Source organism: Microtus pennsylvanicus, chromosome 13, assembly GCF_037038515.1.
Source record: "Microtus pennsylvanicus isolate mMicPen1 chromosome 13, mMicPen1.hap1, whole genome shotgun sequence".
Lineage (NCBI taxonomy): Eukaryota > Metazoa > Chordata > Mammalia > Rodentia > Cricetidae > Microtus > Microtus pennsylvanicus.
The window spans coordinates 39,193,354-39,219,589 of record NC_134591.1 but is presented as its reverse complement, the minus strand read 5'-3'; the positions used below and the strand labels follow the sequence as shown (position 1 = coordinate 39,219,589).

The 26,236-nt window shown below is 37.7% G+C and overlaps 1 protein-coding gene across 18 annotated transcripts in view; it reads right to left on the bottom strand.

Annotated features, from left to right (window-relative positions):
- The window catches only part of Mier1 (MIER1 transcriptional regulator), a 50,958-nt gene continuing 24,722 nt past the window's right edge, over window positions 1-26,236 (bottom strand). For all 18 annotated transcript variants that reach the window (XM_075945359.1, XM_075945369.1, XM_075945362.1 and 15 more), the window contains 10 exons: window positions 22,552-22,713; window positions 21,826-21,958; window positions 20,465-20,529; window positions 17,933-18,005; window positions 13,768-13,919; window positions 13,044-13,125; window positions 11,802-11,896; window positions 8,463-8,590; window positions 4,203-4,342; window positions 1-3,376 (listed from right to left, as the gene is read on the bottom strand). In XM_075945359.1, the coding sequence (XP_075801474.1) occupies window positions 3,048-3,376; window positions 4,203-4,342; window positions 8,463-8,590; window positions 11,802-11,896; window positions 13,044-13,125; window positions 13,768-13,919; window positions 17,933-18,005; window positions 20,465-20,529; window positions 21,826-21,958; window positions 22,552-22,713 (1,359 nt within the window). In that variant the 3' untranslated portion in view covers window positions 1-3,047. The remainder of the gene's footprint in view (window positions 3,377-4,202; window positions 4,343-8,462; window positions 8,591-11,801; window positions 11,897-13,043; window positions 13,126-13,767; window positions 13,920-17,932; window positions 18,006-20,464; window positions 20,530-21,825; window positions 21,959-22,551; window positions 22,714-26,236) is intronic.

Genomic DNA, 26,236 nt, shown 5'->3' with positions numbered 1-26,236 from the left:
TATGCTTACAAAAATACTTTAATGAGCATATCAGAATGGCAGAAGGAAATGGGAAAAGGGACATATTTTACAGTGCAAAATTATTATGCAGAAATTTAAAAACATCTAATTCATAATTTTAAATGCCTACTTAAATATTACTTCAAATGCATTTTAAAGCTCAACAGATTTTGCTGAACTGAGTTACAGATTCTGAACCTTATTGAGAATACATCGTAAAATATTATATATTCCAAATAAAAATGACAGTGCTTTGCTAGGACCTCAATAACTACCATCACAGACTTTTCCTTTTGAGAGTGTCTCAGCCTGGCCTCAAACTCACTAAGTAGTTGAGGATGGCCTTGAACATCTGAATTCTTTTGCCTCCACCTCCCAAGTGCTGGGGTTACAGGCATTCACCACCACACCCAGCTTATATGGTACTGGAGATAGAACCCAAGGCTTCATGCATGCTGGTGCAAGCATTCAACCAACTGAGCGACACCCCCTGCCCATAATGAAGGCTTTTCTCATCTTAACTAAGAGCCCAAGAGTTATGAAATATACTAAATCTTAAGCAAATCAGATTCATGATATTGTCAAGATGTTTACATAGTACAATGACTTCTCAAGTTACAGTGGCTGCATTGACAAACAAAGAGTGAAATCCCTGTAGAAACACAGAACACAATAAAGTATTTGGGAAAAGCTGAGCATCACATATTAGTGGAATGTCTTTCATTATGTATACTTTAAAAAGAAAAGGAAGATTTATTAACATTTATATATCTGGCACATTTGCCATGCCTGAGAATTTCCTTAAAATGTTCCTGTAACAAGTTTCAACAACTCCACAAACTTGCATACCAGATGATCTTTAAAAACATAGACATGACACCTCCAATATTGCAATGATTGAGAAGCACATCACTGTTCTTTTAAAACATTCCTATAGACCATCTGTGACAAAGAGCTAGGATGGCTTGGACTCATTTAATAAAATCTGCTTTAGAAATAGATTTCTATTTTCTGGGTGTGGTGGGAAACACCTCCAATCTCAATATGGGGGCTGAGGTAGGAGGATTGTAAGTTCCAGGTCACCCTGAGCTACACACTGAGACTCTGTCTTAAAAAGGGGGAGAAAGGAGAGAGAGAGAGGGAGGAGGGACAGAGGGGAGGGACAAGAGAGAGAGAAATGGGTGGGTGGGGGTGGGCAGGGAGACAGGGGCCATGGCTGTCTGCTAAAGCTACTTGACCTACTGCCATTCTGGATAAATTATTTTTTTCGGTAAAACAAATAAACAAAAAATCCTCATGATTCTCAGCATTTCCATCAGAAACTGATTTATTGGGATATTTATGTAAAAACAGCAAATGCATATTAAATGATGTGTTGTCAAAGTGGCTTCCAATACTGACTGGGGGAAAGAAAAGGTTGTTCCCACTAGTGACGGGAAGCAGTCTGAACAAATATAAGAACACTCTGGGGGATGAGGCCTGGATGGTCATTCTCAGTGCAAACCTTTACCCAAGCTGCATCAGACAACTGAGTCGGTAAAAGGACCACAGATCTGTCTTTAAAAGCATTGGCTCTTGAATTGATGGTTGGGAACAAACTGAAGCAGCATTTGGAAATGTGTCTGTGTGACAAAAGGTAGCTAGCTAATAATCCTTTACTTAAAAAAAAAAAGTCAAAAAACAGTTTAGAGATAGATTGGTTTATCAGCTGTATAAAACTACATTTCATAAGAATTTTATACTAAGAATAAAATGGCACCCACCTTACAAGGTTAGTGCACACAGATAATCCCTTTAAAAGAAAAATCACACAGAACAACCATTATTTTGTATCTGTTTCATTTTGGAAAAACAGTATCAAATCTGACAAAACTGGTTGTAACTGGAAAGGTCTGAAAATTCTTAAAACCATTATCTTCTCATAAAAATCAATATTGCTACTTGTCAACAGCTGTAGCCAGAAGTGACAATCTCATCAGCGGACCTTTCCTTTCTGCTGACCTCATGAAAACAGTGGGCAGTGCTACAGTGCCTGAGAGTAACTGCACAGATTCGATTCAGCACGGAGCATTTGTGCACTGAAGCTGACAGTCAGTCCTTGTTTTCCTTAAAAATAATCTTAAAAATTATAGTAAATGCAAACAAACTTGCAATCTGAGTATCATGCTGAACTCCAAAAGTCCCAAATTATTTGTCCATAGTAGAAGTTGAAAAAAAAATGTTCATAATTCTTTATGAATGCTTTTACCACCTGGATAAGAAACATGACTTGTTAACTACACACACTTAAAAATTCATTAGAAAAATCTTAGCAAAATAAAATGAAAGCTGACAGACTCAGAATATCAGTTCCTCTCATAAAAGTTTACCAACTGTACAAGTTAAGAAAATTATACAAGCTTTTTGTATTAAGAAAGGACAGCTCAGTCAAGACATATGTACTGTAAAAATCTTTCAAAGGCTACAAAGAATCTGGAAAAATACAGAATGTATTTCTTAAGCCCAGATAAGAATATGGAAAGACATCATTGATGTCAACAATTTTACAAATACAAACCTGACTTGGTTTATTTTTAAACTTCTACATATAAAAATCATGCTAGCATAACCTTCAGGATTCATGAGGGTTTCCTTAGTTCAATTTGTATGGAGAGAAAAATGTCTGTTGTAAAGACATTTCTAGATAGTCAAAATATTGGTGTTGAGCAGAAACACAAACTTGATTTTTTTTCCCCGCTATTCTTCCTCATCAAAAAAAAAAAGAAAAAATTAACTTTTAGTCAAATTTATGATTAGTACCTGAGAAGGTACAGGTTAAGTCTTTGGGTCATTCAAAGTTACCAATGTTTTATATCCTTAAAGGTGAAGTGAAAGAACTTGCAAAAGGTGGAATTATGAATCCTATTTCTTAAAGTTAGGACTCAATTCAAATGCCAAGATTTAACCAACTGCTTCAAGGAAATCAGCTTTCTAAAGGTCACCCACCAACCCTGAAAATTGTAGTCACACCAGAATTTACTGCAAAGAAAGTATCAAAGGCCTAGGACTTAGTCGTTTGTGTTTTCATGTTCCTCAAATTTTCCATGCAAAACTGCTTCTTGGAAAAACTCAGATGAACCCGGACTTTCCTTCCCATTGCTGTTTATCCGTCGCCTTTTGGCAGGTCTCTCATTTTTTTCATCAAAATCATTTTCATTTCTTGCAGTCATATGGGCAAGTTTGGGGTCAGTGGTCAGGTTATCTGCTTCATAACCATTAGTGTCCATATCTGTATGAAGTGGTTTCTTATTTCCACCTGTTGGTCCATTAGCATGTAAGCCTTCAACTTTCACTTCTTCTTTGTTTGGTATTTCACCTGGTCCATTAGATGACACACCTACATCCGGACAGAAAGATCAACTCATCAACTCGTCTAAAATAGCTGCTACAAGAGTGTCTTCACCAAGGAACAAAGAAGGCATCAGATGTTAACAGACTCATGGTGAAGTGTGGCTTTACTGTTTACCAGCGGACGCCAACCAAGTCTTCACAGGCTACACCTTAGTCAAGTCTATGTTATACAGCTGATGTGAAGTTGAACTAAACGGATTTTAAGGACAAAGACCAAAATCTGATGTATATTAAAAGCATAACAGGGCTGGAGAGATGGCTCAGTAGTCAAGAATGCTTGATATGATTAGAGTTCATTCTGGGTTCAGTCCCCAGAATCCACATGGAGGTTCACAACCACCTATAACTCTATCTCAGGAGATCTAACACCCTCTCCCAGCCTCCTCAGGTTTCAAACACATGGTACATAGATATATATGCATACAAAGCAAACATACACTAAAATGAAAAAAATATGTTATTACCTACTTTTTGTTTTGAAACAACTCATGTTACAAGTTCCCAAACTACCTGAAAAGTAAGTGTTTCTGATAAAAGTACCTGAGTTTGTCTAAAAGTTAAAGCACTACTTACACCTAGGCATTATCCCATTCAGGTAAGAAGATGCTACTGAACATAAATTTATTGAAAGCAATGGTCCCTGTGTAGATCGCTTCATGAATTTCAGTTTATGATGTCACTAATAACTCTTTCCAATTACCCTATAGTGTATGTTTGATGTATGTGTGCTGATGTTTCACACTGTTTATACTTGCAGCCTTTAGAGTTTATAGCAAACTCCCTTGACCTAAATATCCTTCTTAGTTGCTTACCATTCTGATTACTATTGCTGACAGTGCCGTCTTCCTTCTCCGACTGGCTGTTACTACTATTGGAGGCAGTAGGGGGAGGAGATGGTGCTCGGCTAGAAGCAGCACTTTCACTTTCATCCAAAAGACGATCCATGTAATCCCTTAAGATTAAGTTACATAACACAACAATTATTTCCTTAAATAAAATGGTGATGATTCAAATTAGCTGAAGTTAAATATACATTCCACTGTTAACACATGTTCTGACTGTCACTTACTCTCATGACAACGCCTTACTACTGTACCAGGATCCAAACAATGACTGTGGAAGCTCTTTCGCTATGAATTTGTAGGGAGGTGTTTGAAGGTGCTAAGCTAAGGAAATGTAAAGTCCATGGCAAGCTTTAAGACATTCTTTTTTTTTTTTGGTTTAAGGCTTTCAAATGAGCAGAGACAGGCTCAACATGGCTTAACTAAAGCTGGAGTGCATGTAAGCAAAGAGGTGAGGATGATGTCATCAGGGGTACAAAGTGATTTCTGAACTGGTTTCTAAATGGTTTTCAGATTCTTAAAGACAACCCCTGAAGGTGCAACTGAGACCTAACATAAAGGATGATCCATGCCAGCCACTGTATAGCTCAGCTTTCTGCCAGATTTGTACCATAATAGGTTGAGCCCTGGACATATTTGCTGGTATCAGCATCTTGCTATAGATAGGCTTATTTACAACTTTATTAATACTTCCTGAACTATAGTTGAGGATCTTGACACTGGGCTGAGGTTAGATGATCTGGGCTAAATACTTGTCTGAGGGTAGTTATTTTATAATGAAATGCAGATAAATCCCAGGTTATTGTATTAAGCATGAAACTGGCAGACTGTGTGTGGTCTGTGGGTTGGCTGCTGTTTCTGTAAAGTCCAACTGAAACATGATCATACACCTGTAATTCCAGGACTGGGCAGCAGAGATGCTGGATCCCTGCAGATCACTACCAAGTCAGACAGTAATGGTAAGTATTAAGTTCCAAGAAAAGACCCTGCCCTAAAAAAACTTGGGTACTTCCTAAAGAACAAAACCTGAGGTTGTCCTTTGTTGCAAACACAAAACAAGTATGTATCACAGAAACATACTGTGACCAGACAACAATCAACGTAACATTCTTGACATTACAAATGTAATGGCTTTTAGAATCTTATTGCTCTATGCTCTACACTGTCATTAGAAAACAACTGAAAAGCCAATCTGAAGCATACATGAATAGAAACAGGGAAGATGACTACAAAAGGGACTTCAGAGGCTACAGCAAAAGAATAGACACTGCAGGAGAAGGGATTATTAGAAACAGAGTTTAGTGGGAATGAACACTGGAGGATGTTAAAAAGCCATTCAAAAGAAAGCTAAATGAAAAGACATCAAATTCAAAAACCTTCAGTTTTCGAATATGGCAATGATACTATGAAAAATAACCACCATATTTATTTTATATTAATGAAATCCGAAAATCTTAGAAAGGAAGTCAGGTAGACAAATCAGAAGATTGCTGGAGTTCAGGTTAACTGGATTTTTAAGTACTATTCAGAATAGCAATATCTCCTATTTGAATGTGGCTCTCAATCCCTCCAGGTGGTAACCAGGGTCCCCTGTAGTGGAGCTCTCAGAGGCTGTGGGCAGGAAGGGGAACAATGGAAAGTAACAAAACAGGAAACATAAGGCCTCTTAAATGATGCACTTAGTCTAACGTGTACCTAAAGACAAGGTAAAAGAAAATTCAGTGTTTAAGGCAGTGGTTCTCAACCTGTGGGCTACAACCCCTGGGGGATGTTGAACAACCCTTTCATAAATAAGGATTGTCTTAAGACCGTTGGAAAACACGGATATTTACATAACGATTCCTAACAGTAGCAAAGTTACAGTTATGAAGTAGCAATGAAAATATTTTTATGGTTGTGATCACCACAACATGAGGAACTATATTAAAAGGTCCCAGCATTAGGAAGGTTGAGAAACCACTGCTTTAAGGAAATACATATGTTTTATACAACCACTTAAGATAGAACCATTAGTAGAAAATGCAAGGAGGTCAGAAATATTTCTCACAGTTCTTTTCAATTTTTATCATTCATTTTGTAAGATAGTGTCTTGGTATGCAGCCTCAGCTGGCCTGAAACTGCACAGCAGACTAGATTCAAACTCATGGATAGCCTCCCATCTTAGCTTCCTGAATGCTGAGATTACAGGTGAGAGATACTACACCCAGCTGGTCACTGCTTTTTATAGAAGGTATAATACCCCTGTAAAGAAAATGTGTTTTTTTTTTTTTTAAGAAAAAAAGAATGAAAGATTAGGCAGACAGGCAGACAAAGTTCAAAGAAGCACAAAGGAATAAAAGTAAATCCCAGCTGGGCGGTGGTGGCGCACGCCTTTAATCCCAGCACTCGGGAGGCAGAGGCAGGCGGATCTCTGTGAGTTCGAGGCCAGCCTGGTCTACAAGAGCTAGTTCCAGGACAGGCTCCAAAAGCTACAGAGAAACCCTGTTTCGAAAAATAAAAAAAAAAAAAGTAAATCCCACAAAACTATGGTAATGGTCCCAAGGGGAAAACATTTGTGGCTTCATTCGATTCTGACATGGGACTGGTATAACTCATACCAAGGCTCCAAAGCTACAGAGAAACCCTGCCTTGAAAAATCAAAAAAAAGAAAATACAAAGTGTGGGTTATATTAACTATGACTTGTCCACCTATAGAAAACTTAACCTTAGGAGAAATTAGAAATTAAGATATTAAACACCTTCAAAAACTATAAGGGACTAATTGAGAACCATCGCTGCCTACCCTACTGCACTGGACATCACAGGGCCAACAAAAGCCTCATCTCAGTCCTCTGCTAAGGCTTTCTGAAAAAGAAAACTGGATGAGTAGGAGTCTGACCTAGCACAGCAAGTGTTGTGTATTCTTATACTGATAATGATATCTTCATCATACCTAAACATTGTTTCTGAAATGAAATGGTACCACTGAATAATCCAGAAAAAAATAATAAATTTAGTAAGGGGTTTAACTTATAAGCAATGATAACTTTTAATTACAAAGTTTGCAATGCTCCTTTATATGAAATTCCATTCTAATGATCACCATTTCTGAGTAAGTGGAGAACAGGAGGTGTAAGGAGTTTACTGTCTTGAGACAAAGGTGGATCACCCTCATTGACTCCCTTGCTCAGGAGTAGTGTTGGAGATGAACCCAGGGCCTTCACTCAGCAAGCACTCTAACACTCAGCTCTAAGCCCAGTTCTCCCTTAAACATTTTTAGCTATTTTGCTTTGGGTTTTAGAATGCCTGGTCTGAGGAAGTACTCAGGAAAGACATCTACCTACAAATGACCGTAACAAAGAAACACTATGGCCTAGGAGTTTAAAAATATAATCAGACACATGCAACAAGTACATCTTTGTAAAGCAGCTGAAGACACCTTTACTAGTGCACCTGAACTCATCACCTCAGCTTGAATGCAGCTAACAGAATTTCATGTGTCAGTACTGTATTTAGGCAGGTAAGACACATCAGGCATAGTGTGAGTAGAGCTACCACAATGTCTCAATCAGAGCACTAGAGTTGCATTGTTAGTGTTCCGCATTACTTCTGTAATATGTCATATTAAATTCAGGACAGCTAGGAAGTTATGATTAACAAACAAGAGGATACAATTTAACCTGGCAATATTTCAGTGCCCTTCCTCCACTCTTAAGAACATCTACATTTAAATCTTGTTTTACTTCCAAAGATCAAAACAGATTGCACAAGGGAAAATTTAATTTCCCTTCATTTTTAATGACCTTCTACTGGTTATACAGCCCAACAGTTTTCCCAAGTTTGTCTTGGTCCTACTTTTACTGTTTTCAAAGGTTAAACCAAATCAGTTGTGGCCATGGTGCACACATAACAATCCAAGCACTTGGAGCTGACAAAATTGCTAAGAATGAGGCCAGCCGGAAACACATAGCAAGATTTTGCCTCAAAGAAAAATGATTAAAATTAAATGTAATATTAACTCACTGTCCTTTTCCATTTTCAGAATACCTAATGAAAATCCACACTCTAAACCTTGGTTTAATGCTTGCTGTCTTAACATATATAGTGGCTTACAGTTTTAATAAGTTAACAAAGTCTGCATGTCTTACATATCAAGAGACAATGTATGGAAAGGAACACAAACTATATTCTGAAGAACCAGAAAATTCAAAAACCTTTTAAGAAAAATCCAAGAAAGTTTAGAAAACTCACGTCACACCAGGATGAAGATTGTATTTCTTTTTTCCAAACCTTGTTTGCTGAGCAAAGAAATCATAGCGCTCAGACTTTTTCCACATGTAATAGAATGCTACACATTCACCAACTGATCTTGTTCGCACCTGCAAGAAACAAACACTTGTTTTTAGAATAGTCTCCTTAACAGGGCCTCTTCAAGAAAAACTTCTCAAGTCTATACTGGATAGTTTTACATCAACTTGACACAAGCTACAGTCACTGGGAAGAGGGACTCAACTAAGAAAACGCCTCCATCAGACTAGCCTACTGACCAGTCTGTGGGATAGTTTCTTGACTGATACAAATGGTGCTAACCCTGAGCAGGTGGTTCTGAGTTATCTAAGAAAGCAAACTGGGCAAGCCATGAAGAATAAGACAGCAAGCAGTGTTCCTTCACGGGTGTGCTGTAGTTCCTGCCTTGACTTCCTCAGCGACAATGAGGTACTGAGATGGGAAGGTGTAAGTCAAATAAACCAGTGTTTTACCATAGCAACAGGAACTCTAAGACAGACTTGAAAAAAAGAAGCTACTCCTTAGTTAATATACATGACAAATGAACATGATATGCGTGAAATACGAACACAACTGTGTTGAAAACTATTCTTTCTAAATCCACTGAGAAAAATAACACAACAATAACTATATGATATTCATCATTCTGTTTTTTTAGTTCAAGGATACCACCTTTCTAATATTTTACAATAAAACAAGCATTTCTCTAATGCAAATAGGAGTGACAATTAGGTTAAAATGAATCCAAAGAACAAATACTTTTCACTCATAGACTATCTAGCGAATATAAATTTAAATTTTTTAATAAATAATTTACCACAATGAAGCATGAAATCAGATCTGAATCTTGTAGAAAAATCAATTCAAAATGTCAAAGGCCTTAATGTAAAATCTGAACCTCTGAAACTGCCAGAGGTTAAACAAAAACAAAAACCCGGCAACTTCTGAATGTATAGGTGCAGGTGAAGACCTTCTATAAAGGGCTCTACCAATATAAGAAACAAATCGAAGAACTGAAAAATGGGACTGCTTGAAACTAAAAGCTCTGCACTGCAAATGAAACTATCAGCAGAGTAAAGAAACCACTTGCAAAATGACAGAAAATTTTTGCAGTGGATTAATTATATAGATTATATAATGAACTCTAAAATGGCCAATAAATACCAAATACTCAGTACTGTACCAGATTTGAAAATATAAGGTCCAGCTCATCACATTCATGAAAAGTAATGTTCATGAGTTTTTATATTTATGCTGAGACTTTATTGTAATCTCCCCACAAAGGTACTCCATTTTTTCCTTATTATGTAAAATGGTAGGTTACTATTTAATATCCTATGAGAATTCTGTTGTTAAAAAAAAAAAAACACCAGGTGTGGTGGCACACACCTCAATTCTAGCACTTGGGAAGCAGAGGCAGGCAGATCTGGGAGTTTGATGTCAGCTTGGTCTACATAGTAAGTTCCAATACTGAATTTGGAAAAATTGAAATGAAATTTATACTCTGGCAATGCTAAAGTATGCATGGGCAGCCCATATATGGCAGTTCTGTTGAAATTGTCCATACTGGGTTTCATGGTCCAACCTGATGATGACAACTGACCAGGTCTCTTCCTCAAGAGAGCACCATATCTCATTACAGATGGTTGTAAGTCACCATGTGGTTGCTGGTGAATTGAACTCAGGACCTTTGGAAAAACAGGCAATGCTCTTAACTGCTGAGCCATCTCTCCAGCCCAAGACAGTCAGAGCTAAATAGTGTTACTCTATGTCAAAACAATCAAAACAAAAACCCAAAGGTTGACAATATGTCTCAGGTAAAGGTACTTGCTGAGGACACTAACCACTACACAAAATTATCCTCTGACTACTGCATGTGCACTGTGGCACTCACATGCCCCCTCCCACACTCATGAATAAGTATAATAAAAAAAAAACCTTGAAAAGAATTAAATGATCAAGTCTGAAAGTTATTATTTAGTTCTTCAGGATATATACTGTATGACTGATATTTATAGGACAGCAAACCATCATCTAAGGCTATTGTGATAGATACCTCTGAAAAACATCATTTAAGAATATGATTTAAGATCATTTAGGACTTAGGTAACCATAAAAAATATTTAAGATTTAAGGCAGTAAGATGGTTCAGCAGGCTAAGGTGCTTGCCTGACAGAGTTCAATCCCAATGCACCATGGGGGAGAGTGACAGAGACTGACTCTAGAAGGGAAAGGAGACCAGCTCCAGAGCTGCCCTTTGACATGCACACTCCAGCACATTCATAATATCATCATTATGTTCACTGTAAATTGGATGTTAAGAATATTTTAAGATTTAAAAAAACTTTAAAGAGGTATTTACAATGGATAGCTGCAGGGAGGCAAAATGTTTTCTTCAATGGAGTGACAGGTTCTATTAACCACACTCAGAGGCAGGCCCCACAATCGGTAGCAGTCAGCTAAGACAAACTGAGACTCCATTGGTGCTGTGTTTTCACCGCTGGGATGCGTGCGCATGCACTTAAAAATAGGGCAAGAACATAAAATTGGTTAGATAGGATTTGGGAAGACTTAGAGGAGGGGACAGAATATGATAAAAATATATTGTATAAAATTCTCAAAGAATGAATAAAAACACATTGTTTAAAAGATGTATAATCCTTTCCCAGGAATCCACAAGGAAGGAAGATCCCAGCTAAGACTCCTAGCAATAGTGGAGAGGGGGCCTGAACTGGCTTTTTCCTGTAGTCAGACTGATGACTACCCTAATTGTCATCATAGAACCTCCATCCAGTAACTGATGGAAGCAGATGCAGAGACCCATAGCCAAGCACTGGGCTGAGCTCCTGGAGTGCAGCTGAAGAGAAGGGATCATATGAGCAAAGAGAGTTCACAGACTCTGGAAACCTGAATGGGACCCTCTAAATCTAGGTGAGAGTTACTGTGGTTTGGGCAGTCTGCAGGGTCCCTGGCAGTGGGACCAGGACTTATCCTTAATGGTGAATGAGATACCATGCTCAGCCTTGATGCGGGAGCAGGGGCATGGTCCCACCTCAACTTGGTTTGCCAGATTTTGCTGACTCCCCAAGGAGGCCTTATTCGCTTTGAGGAGTGAATGTGGGAGGAGGGGAAGGAGAGAGAACTGGAGCTGGTATGCAAAACAAAAAAATTATTTTTTAATTAAAAAAAAAAAAAGAAAAATCACCTGGCAAATATGTCAGACAGTCTATCTATGTTTATTCTAAGTAGTTGTAAACCAAAAGATTATAATTTTACAAAAACTCTAAATAAATTATTACTTACTTTATTAGCCTGGATCAGATGAAAATCTTTTCCATAGGCCTTAAGTCCTTGTTCAAAATTTCTACACTCTTCCTCTGTCCACACAGATAATTCCTCTGACAAAATGAGGGGATAAAAGCAAACTATTAAATATACAATAAAGATATTGAAATAAAAAAATGTAACTTCTGGCAAAAAAAATTAACTTGCCCTTGAGTGCTAAAGTTGGTATTGCAAAAGATAGTGATAAAAATGCCCAATTTGATAAAAATTGGTCCTTAACTCTCTAATCTCAAATTTGGGCCACTTATTCCTTCTCTGTTGTGGAGACAAGGTCTTGCTATAGTTCCAGCCAGGCTTCCAACTTGTAATGCTTCGACTATGAGCCACTTCTCAGCTCTCCTCAGTCCTCAGTCCGAGCCTTCAGTTCTTCCTTACTTTGGATTCTGCATGAAAGTATGTTCTGCCCCCTACCTCATCCTCTTTCCTCGTTTACTCATCAGCAAAAATATTTTGTTCTCCAAAGTTTCCCCTCAAATTCTCACCTTAATTAGATTATATCCAGCTACAATAGGCCTTAACAATATCCTCTAATTTTCCTCTAAAGATCAGCAACTATTTTTCAGCCTCCCCACCAGACTCACAAGACCATGATGACTGAGACTCATATGGATAGGTGCTCAGAACTAAAGAGCCCTCAAACTGATGCCAAGTAAACAAATGACCCTTCACTGTCCTACCTATAGATACACATAGTACTTTCAGTGCAGTGGAGGAGCCAAATTTAGAGTATATCAGGAAAAACTTGGGTTTCAACTACAGCTTTATTGTTTATGAATTATACCTGCTTCAGACACATTATAGTGTTTTATGTACGGGTTATGTACACCAAAGCACAACTTTATAAAACTGGTTTTTTCCTTCTACCCTTACATGGTTTCCAGCTATCAAACTAGGTTGTTTTCAGTTTTAGTGACAACCACTTTGCCCACTGAGCCACCTCACCAGCACAGTCTCACAATTTTAAAGTTAGGCAGTTTAAGTGTTATTTTACATAGCTCATAGGACTACTATAAAGCTCAAAGAAGAAAATCTTTAAATATGAGCTTTATAATCTCATTCCCTGTAACAATTTGAGTGACATTTATGCGCTGCAATATCTACTGAAAGACTGCAATTATTAAGCCAAAGACATATTTAGGTAAACAGCTTAAATTTAAAATTTCAGCCAAGTCATGAAACCAAAGTCTAGCATATGCTTACCTCGAGCTGCTTTGACATTAAATCTCAATCTTCTCAAGGCTTCTTCTGTATCAAAACTGCATTTAACCAATTCATATAAAGCCTAAAAAAGAAAAGGTTTCTATGTAAGACTCACAGACTACCAACAGTTTAGCCTGATGCTAGTTTATAAGAGCACATTTTTCTGAATCATCTGTTTATTTCTATGCTTTCTGGTCCAATTTTAGTGAAAGCAACATACAGAGCACCAAGGAAAAAAAGATGAGTTCAATCCTAATCTTTTATGCCTCTCACTATGTACAACATAGGTTATGTAACCTGGTGACCAGAGTATTCCAGCAACAGGTATCAATCTCATAAAATATCATTTTGTTAAAGCTGTAATTCTTTGTAGCCTTCTGAGATTCCCAATATAATTTTAAACAAATTGAGAAAGAAAAACAATGACAAACAAGGTTTTAAAAAATGCTGTTATAGAAGGTTCAAAGTAGGTATTAGCCTGACCATATACACAATGGAATTATCTGTGATGAAGGTGCCAACTTCATCAAAAACAAAAAGCACTACGAAAAGTATATATAAATTTCTGTTTACGTCACACTAGTGACGTAAGCTGATCAACAGAAGACCTTGTGCTGATTCCAATTTACAGAAAAGGAGTTCAGGTAGACAGAGTACCCATACTGAGCAATGGAGGACTGTCATTTATGAGGAAAACCCAAGTAAATTTTCCTGACTACTGTACCTGTTCGTTGTCTTTTATGTGAGATCCTTCAGGAATTGCTTCTACACCTTTCTCATCACCTGTTCTTCTAGATGCATCCTTAAGAAATACAATCACTTTATCTTCTGGCAAATATTCTGGGTCCCACAGAAGCTGATCATCGTTTTCATATACTAAAGTCATAAACAAAACATTAATAAAAACTGCCAAAACGACATTATTTGTATAGAGACGTAACAGTAAACAAATACATTTTTTTTCTTTTGCATGTTGTGCACGTGCCACATCACACATGTGGAGGTCAGAGGACCACTTATAGGAGTCAGCTCTTCTTTCTTATTTATTTTTTTGAGACAGGGTTTCTCTGTATAGCCCTGATTATCCTGGAACTTGCTCTGTACGCCACTGGCTTCAAACTCAAGAGATTCACTCGCCTCCAGAGAGCTGGGATTGAGGGTGTGTGCAGTTACCACCACCTGCTGGGAGTCAGTGTTTAACGTGTAAACACCAGAGATCAAACTAAGGTCATCAGGCTTGGACCTCTGTTTTCCTGTCTTATGCGTTTTTTCTTATGTGTCTGCACATGTGCTATAATCATTTTCACATAAGTCACAACCTTTGAAAAGTTTCAACATAATTTCCAATGTAATAATAGTCTAAATCTCACCAAATTTTAAAAAAAAAGGAATATAACCTTAAGACAGTGCCTTATGAGAGTTCAAATAACACTGAAACCCCATAAAACTAAGAAGCAACAGCCTCAAAGAGCCAGAAATGTGACAGTTCAGGAGGCATGACAAGTGCTTCCAAGAGCGATTTCCAAACCTGGTTACATCCCAGGGTGACCAGGGTTGAGAAGAGGTCTGCTGGGTCTACTAACAAGGACATGAGGATGTAAGGACGGAAGCTGAGGCGGGGAAGGTTAGTGGGAAGTGAAATAAAGCAAAAGCTTTTGAGAAGTTTGGATGGAAGGTGGAGAGGTATGACAGGAGGCAGTGAGGAAATCCAGTTGAAAAAAGTTTGTAAGGCCTCAAAAGACTTAAACTTCAATAGAAAGGAAATCACTTGGTGACTTTCAAAATTCCTTGTATTGAGAAAAGGAGTAGTAGCTACTCAATCTCCTGTCTATTAGGCAATGCATCAACTGTCTTCACATAAATTACTTTCTTCCTCCATCCATATACATGCATTTTTAAAAACTTCCTACCTTTTCCTGGTTCTCACAATATATACTCTTCTCTGAAATGGATCCCAAAGGACAATATGTAGAAAAATATCCTTTTGTCATTCTTTATTCTGTTAGCATAATAAACACTCGAACTGAAATGTCGATGCCCTTGCAAAGTGAATTTGGACATAGTACTAATTTCTGTTTCCTGCTCAGGCTGTTCTGTGAAGGGAACCAACTCTTCAATCTAAAGTTTTAAAGGTGTCTCAGAGGAAATGAAGGGGTGGGTGTCTGAATCCCAGCGTTCTCCATACCTCATTTAAACCTATGGGATAGCACAAATTACCCACAAGACATTTCTGGAATCACTGATAATATTCTGCAAATCCTCAAACTGGGTAGAGGACCATCACCAGGTGGCGCCAAATGACAAAGTCAGTCTCCTTTAAGGATGAACCTCAGAATAACACTGCAGTTTCGACAATTATAGTATAGTCGGTAACGAGCACGGGGTGAGAGCAACAGAAGTCTCTCTGACACTGTATAGACAACACGCACACAAATGTAAATTAGCAGGAGTTCAGAGAGCAGTGCACTAGTGTATGAGCAAAGGGTGGAGGAGGAAAGCGTATGGCATCTTATCAAAGACAGACTCAGCAGTTATTAAACGAGACCCCAGATTGCTACTTCACCCTAGATGAATCTGATGAGGTTGGTTAGCGGGCCATACTTAACTAGGCACTCACACTGCAATAGACTTAGAAAAATTCAGAGGAACCAAATCGAACGTGTTATATAAGCAATAAAAACCACCAAAACCATCTTGCATACTCTATTATACATAGTTGGCAAGGACTATATAAAAGAATTAGGAGACGGCTATATATTCTGATTTGAGGAAAAAACAAATATTTGACACAAGATGCTGACAGCTAGTTATAATGCCACAAGCCTCTGTAATCTAGAAAAATAGTTCCTAATGAATAAATGTATACTTATACATTGCCAATTTTATTCCATTTTTAATGTCCAAGAAAGAATGTGATGGAATCAGTATATCTTAGCTATGAAAAGTTATGACATCAGCAGTGTCAAACAACACTGGAGCTCACCACAGACACTGACGTATTTTCAAAACATCACATTCACATAGCCTTCTAACACACAGCTAAGTGAACTGCTACAGGATGAGCATTCCTAATCAGAAAATCAAGTGTTCTGGATAAAGGCTATTCAACCTGTCCTAAAGGCAGACTACATCTGCTAACTTCCCCATTTTCGTCACATCGAAACTAAAACCAGGTACTGTAGCAGTATGCCTATAATCTTAGGCATTAGGAAACAAACAGCAAGGCTGCCTGAATCCAGGAGTTTAGAATATCTGGAACAGTAAGACTCTGCCTAAAAAAACAAACAAAACAACAACAACGACAAAACCCAAAGCAGCCCCTTGTACTAGAGATCACTAACCGGGGGGGGGGGGGGGGGGGGGGGGGGGGGGGGCGGGGGGGAGGCCTCAAACCCTGTAGCATAAATAATAAAAACCCAGAGACAGATATTGGAGTTCAAGCTGAAGAAGTAAAGTAGCCAAGCCACTAGAGAGAGGTTACCTCTACCAAAGGTCAGACAAAAGGGAGATTCTGCAATGTTCTCCACTTCACACTCCACTGAGTTCCCATCTCTTCCCCTTTATATTCTCAACTGCGCCCAGCCACATTGCTCCTGTCTCCAAATCCCTGGTGTTGGGATTAAAGACCTGTGATTCCAAGGGCTGGGACCACCTTTGTGTGAGCTGTTTCTTTTAGACAGATTCAATCTTGTATAGCCCAGGGTGGCATTGAACTCTTCCTCTGTCTCCTCCTGAGTCCTAAGATTAAATGTGTGTGCTACCATTCTCTGGCCTGTATGACTTACAGTAGGGCTGCTTTGCCCTCTGGTCTTCAGACAAGCTTTATTTATTAAACACAAATAACACACCACTATAAAAGCCAAGCTGGGCTACAGAGTGCAAGACCCAACCTCAAAGCAAACTCTAAAAACAAAAAAATAAATGTTCTGTGACCTTTTAACAAAGGATGCTTTTTATCTGGCTTACACCTGTTCAGAAACAGCCTTTTGCTGGACCCTGGGCTCAGCTGGCAGAGTACTTTTCTAGTATGATGAAGCCCTGGGCTGGATCCTCAATAGTGCATAAAACAAGGGAATGGAGGCACAGGCCTATAATCACTTCTATAGAGTATGGTATGCAAGTTACATCTCATTAAAGCTGTATATTGATAACCACTTACTGAAAACCAAAGCCAAAATTCTCATATGGTCTGAAGGGGACAGATACTAATGCCACTAACAAATAAATTATGGGCCAAGGCAAAGATAAATTTTCACCTATCTCTCTGAAAAGTGATATTTTTCTGGCCAGGCATGTGACTCGAGCTGAGTCAATAGGGGCCTTATTCCAAAACTTGCTGGAGCTCCAAAAGACAATGAGGTCTTCATTTCTTCTTGTTCTCTAGTTACAGGACTGTATGAAGTTTAAGGCAAGAGCTTTCAGTAGTCATTTTAGGGAAGACCAATCACTGTCCTTCTTTTACAGTGACCAGCTCTGACGGACGCACTTCTTTTATTAGCGTTATTTAGTAGGTTGCAGTGTCCTTACCATATCTTATATGTTAATTAACAGGCCATGGCTAGTGAATGGCTCAGAGGGTAAAGTGCCTGCTGCACAAGCCTGAGAACACAGGTTTAGATCCCAGCACCCTGTGTGAAATCCAGAGTAGCAATGAGCATCTGTAATCCAGGCACTAGGAGGAATAGAGAGATGCCCCCTGGCCAGCCAGTCTAGCCAAACAGACCCTGTGTCTCAAGGTGAAAAGCCAACAGGGGAAGGAGCTCAAAAATGACCTCTGGCCTCCACATGAGCACAAACAGGTGAGTGTACCTAGACATGAACATACACCACCGCTCCAAAATCAGTCCATCATATCAAAAGCTCAGGTATGTAACATTACTATAACTCACCTTTTTCATTTTCTTTGTATCTACAAACGCCAACTGGAATCTCAGCTTGAAACATGGAGCCCACCATGATTTCCTATTTTAAACATAACAAAAAGATCTAGTGATACACATTTTATGTTCATGTCTAGCTTCACTATCTTCTTGGGTACACTCACTCTGCTCTCTGTGATAAAACCAATTACCTACCTCATGGCAGAATTGTGAGGATGAATGAGTTAATAATAGCTAGGAGCTTACACAGGACTGGATGGAAAATATTAATAATAATGGATGAGATGTAACGTAAACAATATATACAAGATCTGGAAAAAATTAGTAACAATGAGTTTTGGTCCGCTAGTTAAAATAATTAAAAAAAAAACCTAAAAACCAAAAAATCAACTTTTGGTGTTTTTAGAGTATCTACACTTACGATTCTTTGCAATGGCAGCATTAGCACCACTAGGGAAACTGTTAGAAATTGAAGTCTTTAGGTCCCAACTTATACTTACTGAGTGGAAACTCTAGTGACAGAGCTCAGTGCTTAGCAAAGGCAATCCTAACTCACACTGAAGTCTGAGAAACAAAGCTTTAAGAAAAGGGGGAAAAACATAAAATGTCTATAAAAAGTGTGGCAGGAACTAAGTGGACTCACTTCCAAACCAAGTCTTTTTTCTTGAGGTTAGTGCCTGACTTTCTTTAATAAAAAATAAAAAAGACCCCCTTCCCACAAAAGGCATGAAACTGTCTCTTGAGAAAGGCAACTGGAGATCACCACTGAGGTTTCACATGAAATGGGGACCATCACAGATGGATCTGATATCTTCAAGTGAAAACATGGACATTAAAGGTATAAACGTGTAGCCAAGCAGTGTGGCAAACCCCTTTAACCCAGCTCCCTGAAGGCAGAGGCAGGAGGATCCCTCTGAGTTCAAGGCCAGTGTGGTCTACAGAGTGAGTTCCAGAACAGCTAGGACCACACAGAGAAACCCTGTCTCAAAAAAACAAAAACAAACACTCACCTCCCAAAGGTAGGAACATGCTACAGCAATGACTTGGGGTTTGAAAGCTTCCTCTCTACTGCTAGTAACTTCTTTTATGTTATTGCTTCATGGACATGCTCAATCCAATAAAGCCAATGTTCCACCACCAGGGAAAACCAGACTTTCTCATGGTCAGTTTTCAAAAAGACCATCACGACTTCTTCTGCACTATTCAGCATTTTCTTAATGGTGTCCACTACAGAATACCTCTGCTGCCAATCCCTAGGCCTCTTTTCACTTTATTCACTCACCTCTCACCTTCATCCCAGAATGGATAATGACTCCCTATAGATTCATACATGCATTCCCCCTTCAGCTAATCATCTACACTACACACTCTGGCACCTGTCCAGATGGGAAAGCATTGCATACAATAGGGGAGAGGGTAAAGAAGGTAATGGCTCAATCTCTGATGACTGATTCCTGTAGTGAAATTTCATTTGTATTTTAAAAAAAATAGCACTTATCTGAAGGTCAGAAAAGCAAAAAAGCCAGTCACTGGCTCTTACCCCTACCTCAGTCCAAAACAGCGATCCTGTTTCCAGGAATCTCAGAATGAAACTGACTGAGAGCTGTCTCCTCCTACTTTATAGTCCTCTCTAATGCTGGGATTCTAGGAGTGTGCCAACTGGTATCTAAGGCAAACTAGTGTGGCTACTGGGATTAAAGGTGTGTGTCAGCACCGCCTGGCCTGTAAGGCTGACAAAAGCGGCTGTTTTACTCTCTGATCTTCAGGAAAGCTTTTATTTATTTATCAAAATACAAATGAAATATCACATCATATTCTAGTTCCTCCTTCTATAAGGAAACAACAATCTCCTGAAGGTAGTCAAAGTTGATCTTTGTGCTTCTATGTTCCAACAGGAACAAATATACATGCAGGCAAAACACCCATATGCATGAAATAATGAAAACAAATCCAGGAAAAGAAGACGAAGAAAAAAAAACAAAACTCAGAGGGTGTTATTTTTTAACGAGGAAAGATCAGATAATCATCTTTCACTAACGAAAACATCCTCCTACAGAAATGATTTGCTTTAACAGTGTGTACTATGATTTTTTTTAAGAGGTTCAACTCCTATGCAATAGCATAAAATTAAACCCTATAAGATTTAACTGTATGGTTAAATAAATAACGCTATGTAATGTTTTAAGGAAAGAGAACCTAATGCTGCAAGTTTATCTTAAAACTAATTGTATGTTTGTAGAGCAGCCCAACTTGGACCATCAACATTTATTACTTTAGGACTAGAAGATTAGAAATTTGGATTTCTAACATTAGTTTAAGTATCAATACATTCAGTAAAGTCCCATTCTACCCACACTATCATTTTATAAAAAGATAAATGTATCTGTTAGTTGGATATATTAATAAAGAGCATGAACAAATATTTACAAAATGCTTAACCGTCACAAAAAAAGGCTAAAACACTGACTTTTTCAATACAAATGATTCATTACAAAATATTTTTTTGCTTTTAGAATATTACTATAAGTTTTGGGAAAATACCTTTTTCCAGTCTTCTGATGGAATATAATCTTCATCTTCTTCAGATTCTTCTTCTATTTCACTATCTACAATACATAAAAGAATGATACTATAAAATGGACTTATCCATATCTGTACATCGTATTTTTATACATACCATCAAATATTTAGACATGCCAAAAGGTCTGCTGATTTAGCATATTTTCATATTTAAAATGAAATAATGAACACTATATTTAATACAAGACAATAACGACAAAATAAATTCCCCAAATAAAAGAAAAACTAAATCTCCTGGTCAACTTTCTTCTCAGGAAATGATTTCGTAAGGACACGACAACTTCAGGATTAGTGTCAACATCATCTTTACTAATGTCTAGTTACAAAGTAGTTACACAATAGCGAGTTTTCACATAGTAGACAAGGATTCAGACAAAGCAATGCTGTCCAAAGAGTTTTACTTATAAAACTGGGAAATTTGGAGCAAAACTGTAGGGAAAGAATTAGCAGGATGGGTACATTTTGAAAACCTTTATTCTCCCCAATTTCTACTTTGTTCATACCAGGCAAGCTGCTGCTTGGTTATGTTCATTCAAATGAGGATGCCTGACATGCACTAAACACCGTGTCCAACCCCTAGCACTGCATGAGAAGAGGAATAGTGGCACAAGCCTATAATCCCAGCATTTGAGGGGTGGAGACATTAAGATTAGAAATTCAAGGTCATCCTCAGCCATATAAGGAGTCTACCAGAGTTTGATTCTCAGAAACCACAGTAATTTAGAAGGAGAAAGTTGACCCTTGTTCTCTAACCTCCACACGACATCCCTCAACAGTGGAAACTGGTGAACTATATTAGCATGTGTTCACACCCCAAGAATTGACCACCGTTTTTACACCCAGGAGCAACAAGATTAGAGAAGACAACACTACAAATATATAGCTATGTACTGCCTGATGTCGTCTTTGGTCAACAGACTCAATTCATTTATGATGGTGGTCCTGCCATCTTGAGGTGCTGTGTCCACATTAGTCACACAACCAAGAAACTTGATAACCTATTTCTCAGAATGTATCCCTGTTGCTGAGTGACACATGAGTATACACCAAAGATGGTTCAGAATCAAACAAAAACTTCCAAGACTACACAAGATAAAAGGAACACACCCATGTTCAGGCTGTGTATAAAGCAGTCAATGCTGTGAAACATGCATTAAGAACAGGGCCTTCATTTTGATACTCTAGTAACTCCTAAAAAAATCCATTTGCCTTTGAAAGCAATTTCAGAATAAGTGAATTCAAGTATCAATAAAACCATATTAGAATTTTAGGTATTATAGAAGTAAACATTACACTTTAACTATACCAATGATAATACATACTTGTATCAAAATATTTACATCGACGTGGGCGAATTATTTCCTGAGCATCTTGGGAAGTAGCGGACTGTGAGGGATCATCATTGGAAGACTGAGTTTCATCCTCTTGACCCGATGAATCCTTTGTATTCTCCTCCTATAAAATAAGAAATGTACTTACAATATGAACAATGCTATTGTAGGCCAATAGTCAAATTGTGTTTTAAAGGTAACTATAAGATCATAATACACCCACCAAACACAATGTGATTTCCTGGGTTAGCACTTGGAACCAGGGTGAAACCTTAGAACGTCACTTAGAGTTTAGCTAAGGGTACTTAGCAGTGCGAGTTTTGGTAAAGGCATTGAGTTATACTGGGTGCAAAATCAAGAAAGCAGTGTGGTCCTCTTGTATCTAAGATAATTTTAAAAAATGAACATAGAACTGCCAAACAATATATTATTATTTAAAAGTAACAGCATTTTTTTTCAAGTTTGTACAATTTAGAAAAAGCTAAAAGAAATCTAGAATGACATAGAGCAAAATTATCTCACTGGAGTGAATTACAAGGGATTTTCAATTTTCATATCACACATTTCTATATTTTTATTTTTGAAATTTAATCTTACTGTACAACTTATATTTAGAGCTTAGTACTTACTATTTGTGGTTTCACAAATACAACAGGGATTTTGGACCAATAATGTTACACATGTAAGATAAAAAAAAATGAGCTAGCACTAACTTACTTTATTTTCCCCACTACAGCCACTGTTGTCATCATTATCAGCATCTTCATCATCTTCACCTTCCTCCTCCTCTTCCTCTTCCTCCTCATCTTCTTCAGGTAAGCGAACAGTGCTGTCATAACCATAGAGGCTGAGAAGCTCGTGGATTGGCATGTCGCCTTCCTGAGTACACCAAAAGAAGTCAATTTTTGAAATCAATGATTTCATATTTTCATGTTTTAATCCACAAATCTGTAAATTAACACTTTTTTTTCTTTGGAGCATTGTGTGGTTTTGTGTCTAATATGTTTAGCATTTTCAAAATATAAGAACTGAAAGGCCAATCTTTTATTCCTATAAACTGACCAACTTTAACTTGTTCGTATATTTAATAGCCTGAAATCAATCACAATTTTTGCAATAATTCAAATCTACATACCACAGTTAGCCTTTATATATGGATTATTACAAACAGTACCATAAATAATTTGAGGCAAAGAGAATTAGAAAACAATAAATAAAAAAAAATGAACAAAAAAGGGAGAATAATTAGAAAAGAGCATGTCATCTAATTCAAAAAACCCAGAAAGGGAGATTAAATTCCCTACTCAGAAAATGCACACTGCAGGAACAACAGCAATTACACAAAGAATGATACTAGATTACAAAGTCATCTATATTTTTCTAAAGTAATCTTCAATTTACATATAAAATAACATCTGCATTGATTGTCTATAGAACTATTGTATTAATAATCCTATCACATAGATGAGAAACATGGGCACAGACATTAAAGAATTTTCTTTTTCAAAATTATACAAGTTACACTACTATACAATCAGATTTTCATCATCTGAATCTAAAGGCCAATCATTTTATTAGTGTATAAGGCTTTAGCCAAACCTTCTTCAGTTCCTCCAAAAGACATATCCACTATGAATAAAATGAAGAAATAGCCTTACTTGGGAAAATAAGACCATTTTCTGCAGAAGGCAACCACTAATCAAGTGATGTCAAGCATCAGAAATAATGAAATTCTAATCATAAAAAAAATCAAAGTTTAACCCAATTTATCTCAACATACTATACATACAAACATAAGTATACATACATGTTCTGAGGAAAAACATGTCAATTCAGAATCTACAAAAATGGTGCTCTTTAAATAGAACAATGTATTTTATTGTTTTCCATCATTATGTGCTAATGATCAACAGAAGTCTAACACACATATCAAACATATTTTTGCATATACAATGGAATGTGTAATGTAAGTTGATAACACAAAGTTTATCGCCCCTCTCTCAGAATCTATGTGGGTAGCTCACAATGCCTATAACTCCAGTTACAGGGGATGTGACACCTCTGCCCTTCTTGGGCACCTGCACCCACAGGCACACACCCAACAGACACACACATGCATATAACTTTTTTTAAAAGGAAAAAAAATCTAGTAATTAATAATCTATAAATACCTCATAGGAAGAAAATGACATTTGATACTTGTAGTACACATTGTAAATCAACTTGTTACCCTACTTTAGAAGACAGTTCAGTTCTGAAGTAATCTGTAGACTCTATAGTTTGACAAACAATGGCTATATCCAGCAAGGCATCACCATGTTAGCTGAGACACTTAATTGACAGCCATGCTGTGTTATTTTTAAAGTATAAATAACCAAAACCATATTTGAGGTATTGAAAGAATTGGTCCACGGAAATCTGAAGTGTACCAAGGACACTGAAATTTAAGACTAAGAGTCAGTACTCAAAAAGAACAGAACTTTGATACCAAGACCCAGAACCAGTAAGGATAGAAAAAGGGCTATTTCCACACACAGTAGCCTCCCCACAGCATCTCCTGATGGTCAAGCATCTGAGCTGGGTACTCTTGATTTCATGTTCTCTAAGAGTGAGAGCATTCAGAAACACACAATCTCCTCACATCTTTAACAATATCAGATGGTGATATCTGCTTTTATTTTCGTATTAAGGAAGCAAAGCAGAGACACGGCACGTGCTGTTTTAAAAACTTTGACCCTGGACCTTCTAATTCCAGCTCATGTAATTTTCCTTAAACCCAATAGGCATACCAAATAAGTAGCAGGTTCAGCAACTGAAGTTAATGAGTAAGGGCCACTAAAGTTATGAGTCAAAAAAAAAAAAAAAACCCACTAACATGGCAGTTTGCAACTATTATTCTTATCAGCTGTAGAATTCATAAACAGCTCGCTTCATTTTTAGTTCATTTTTTGGGATAATGGATGAGTGTTAAGTGGCAATTTAACAGAGTTCATTTAAATCGCTATACTCTATTTTGAAATCATTTTCTGACTAGACCACAGTAATTGGTCCACTCTACAACATATTGAACAACAGTCTTGACTGTTGATCTGTCTTATTTATTAGGTCAGCTTGAAGAATAGGATGCTGGTCTTACCCTAGTCTGTCTCTGGCCTAATGTCTTAGATGAGGGATCTCTAATCTCTATTGGGTTTTTTTTGGTTTTTGTTTTTGAGGTAGGGTTTCTCTGTGTAGCCCTGCCTGTCCTGGAATTCACTCTGTAGACTAGGCTGGCCTCAAACTCAGATCCACCTGCCTCCTGAGTGCTGGGATTCAAGGTGTGTGCCACCACTGCCAGGCTTCTAATCTGCAATTAAAAAAAAAAATTCAAATAAATGTTCTTACATTAGTATGAGACAATCTTAAAGGACACTAATTTCATGGGTGTATAATAAGATATTAGCAAATCAGCCTTTCCAATGGGAGAAAATAAAGCTTAAACACTGTATTAAAAATCTTTCACTAACATGACAAGAAGCTAAGCTAGCTTACAGAAGGATAGATGACATTAACTGTATAAAAAGGAATTTCACTTGGAAAAAACAGAGTGGTTAAAACATGGACTGTTTTTCCTCATGTAACACGGATAAGAAGTGCAAGTCACTTCATAAAATATTATTTCTCAAAAATCTAGTAACACTTCCAATACCAGAAAGGGCAGAGACAATACAAAGTGGCCTCCTCAATACCTCACAAACAGAATCCACTAGAAGAACCAGTGATAAAACTAGCACACAGAGAAAGCCAGCCACTGAAGTCAAATGATAAATGGTTAAGAAAAAAAAGCAGGCATGCTTTCCATAGTAAGAGAAGACTTCTCCCCCTACCAATATTTCAAAAAGATGTAAGTTATGAAAAGATCAATAACAGATTAACCAGACATAGTGGGTGTTCTGTTTTTTGTTTTTACACTTAATTTCTGCTAACTAAATTTCTTAAATGAATATCTCTGATATCTTGTGTGCACGTGCGGGGGAGGGGGACACAGCATTCCTAACAACGGATTGGTAGACATCATCTGTGTGTGAGGGCGGGGGTGAGAGTGATGTGTGGTGCATGCAGAGCCCAGAGGCCAGAGGCCTTTGGGTGGTCCTACTCTACCATGATATTATTGTACTAGGGTCTATCAGTCACCCATATCAGAGAACATGACATTACCATGGTCTATGTTCTACCAGGTATTACCAGGTATTAAGGGACCCACTTCAACTTATTCCTGACACTCCAGCTAAGCAGTGGCTGTTTCTTTACATGGGTGCAGGAACACAAACTATGATCCTTATGCTTACACAGTTTAAGTGCACCCTAACACTGTACTATCCCTCAGGCCAATGACATTTTTAGAAAGACCAAGAAGTTTACA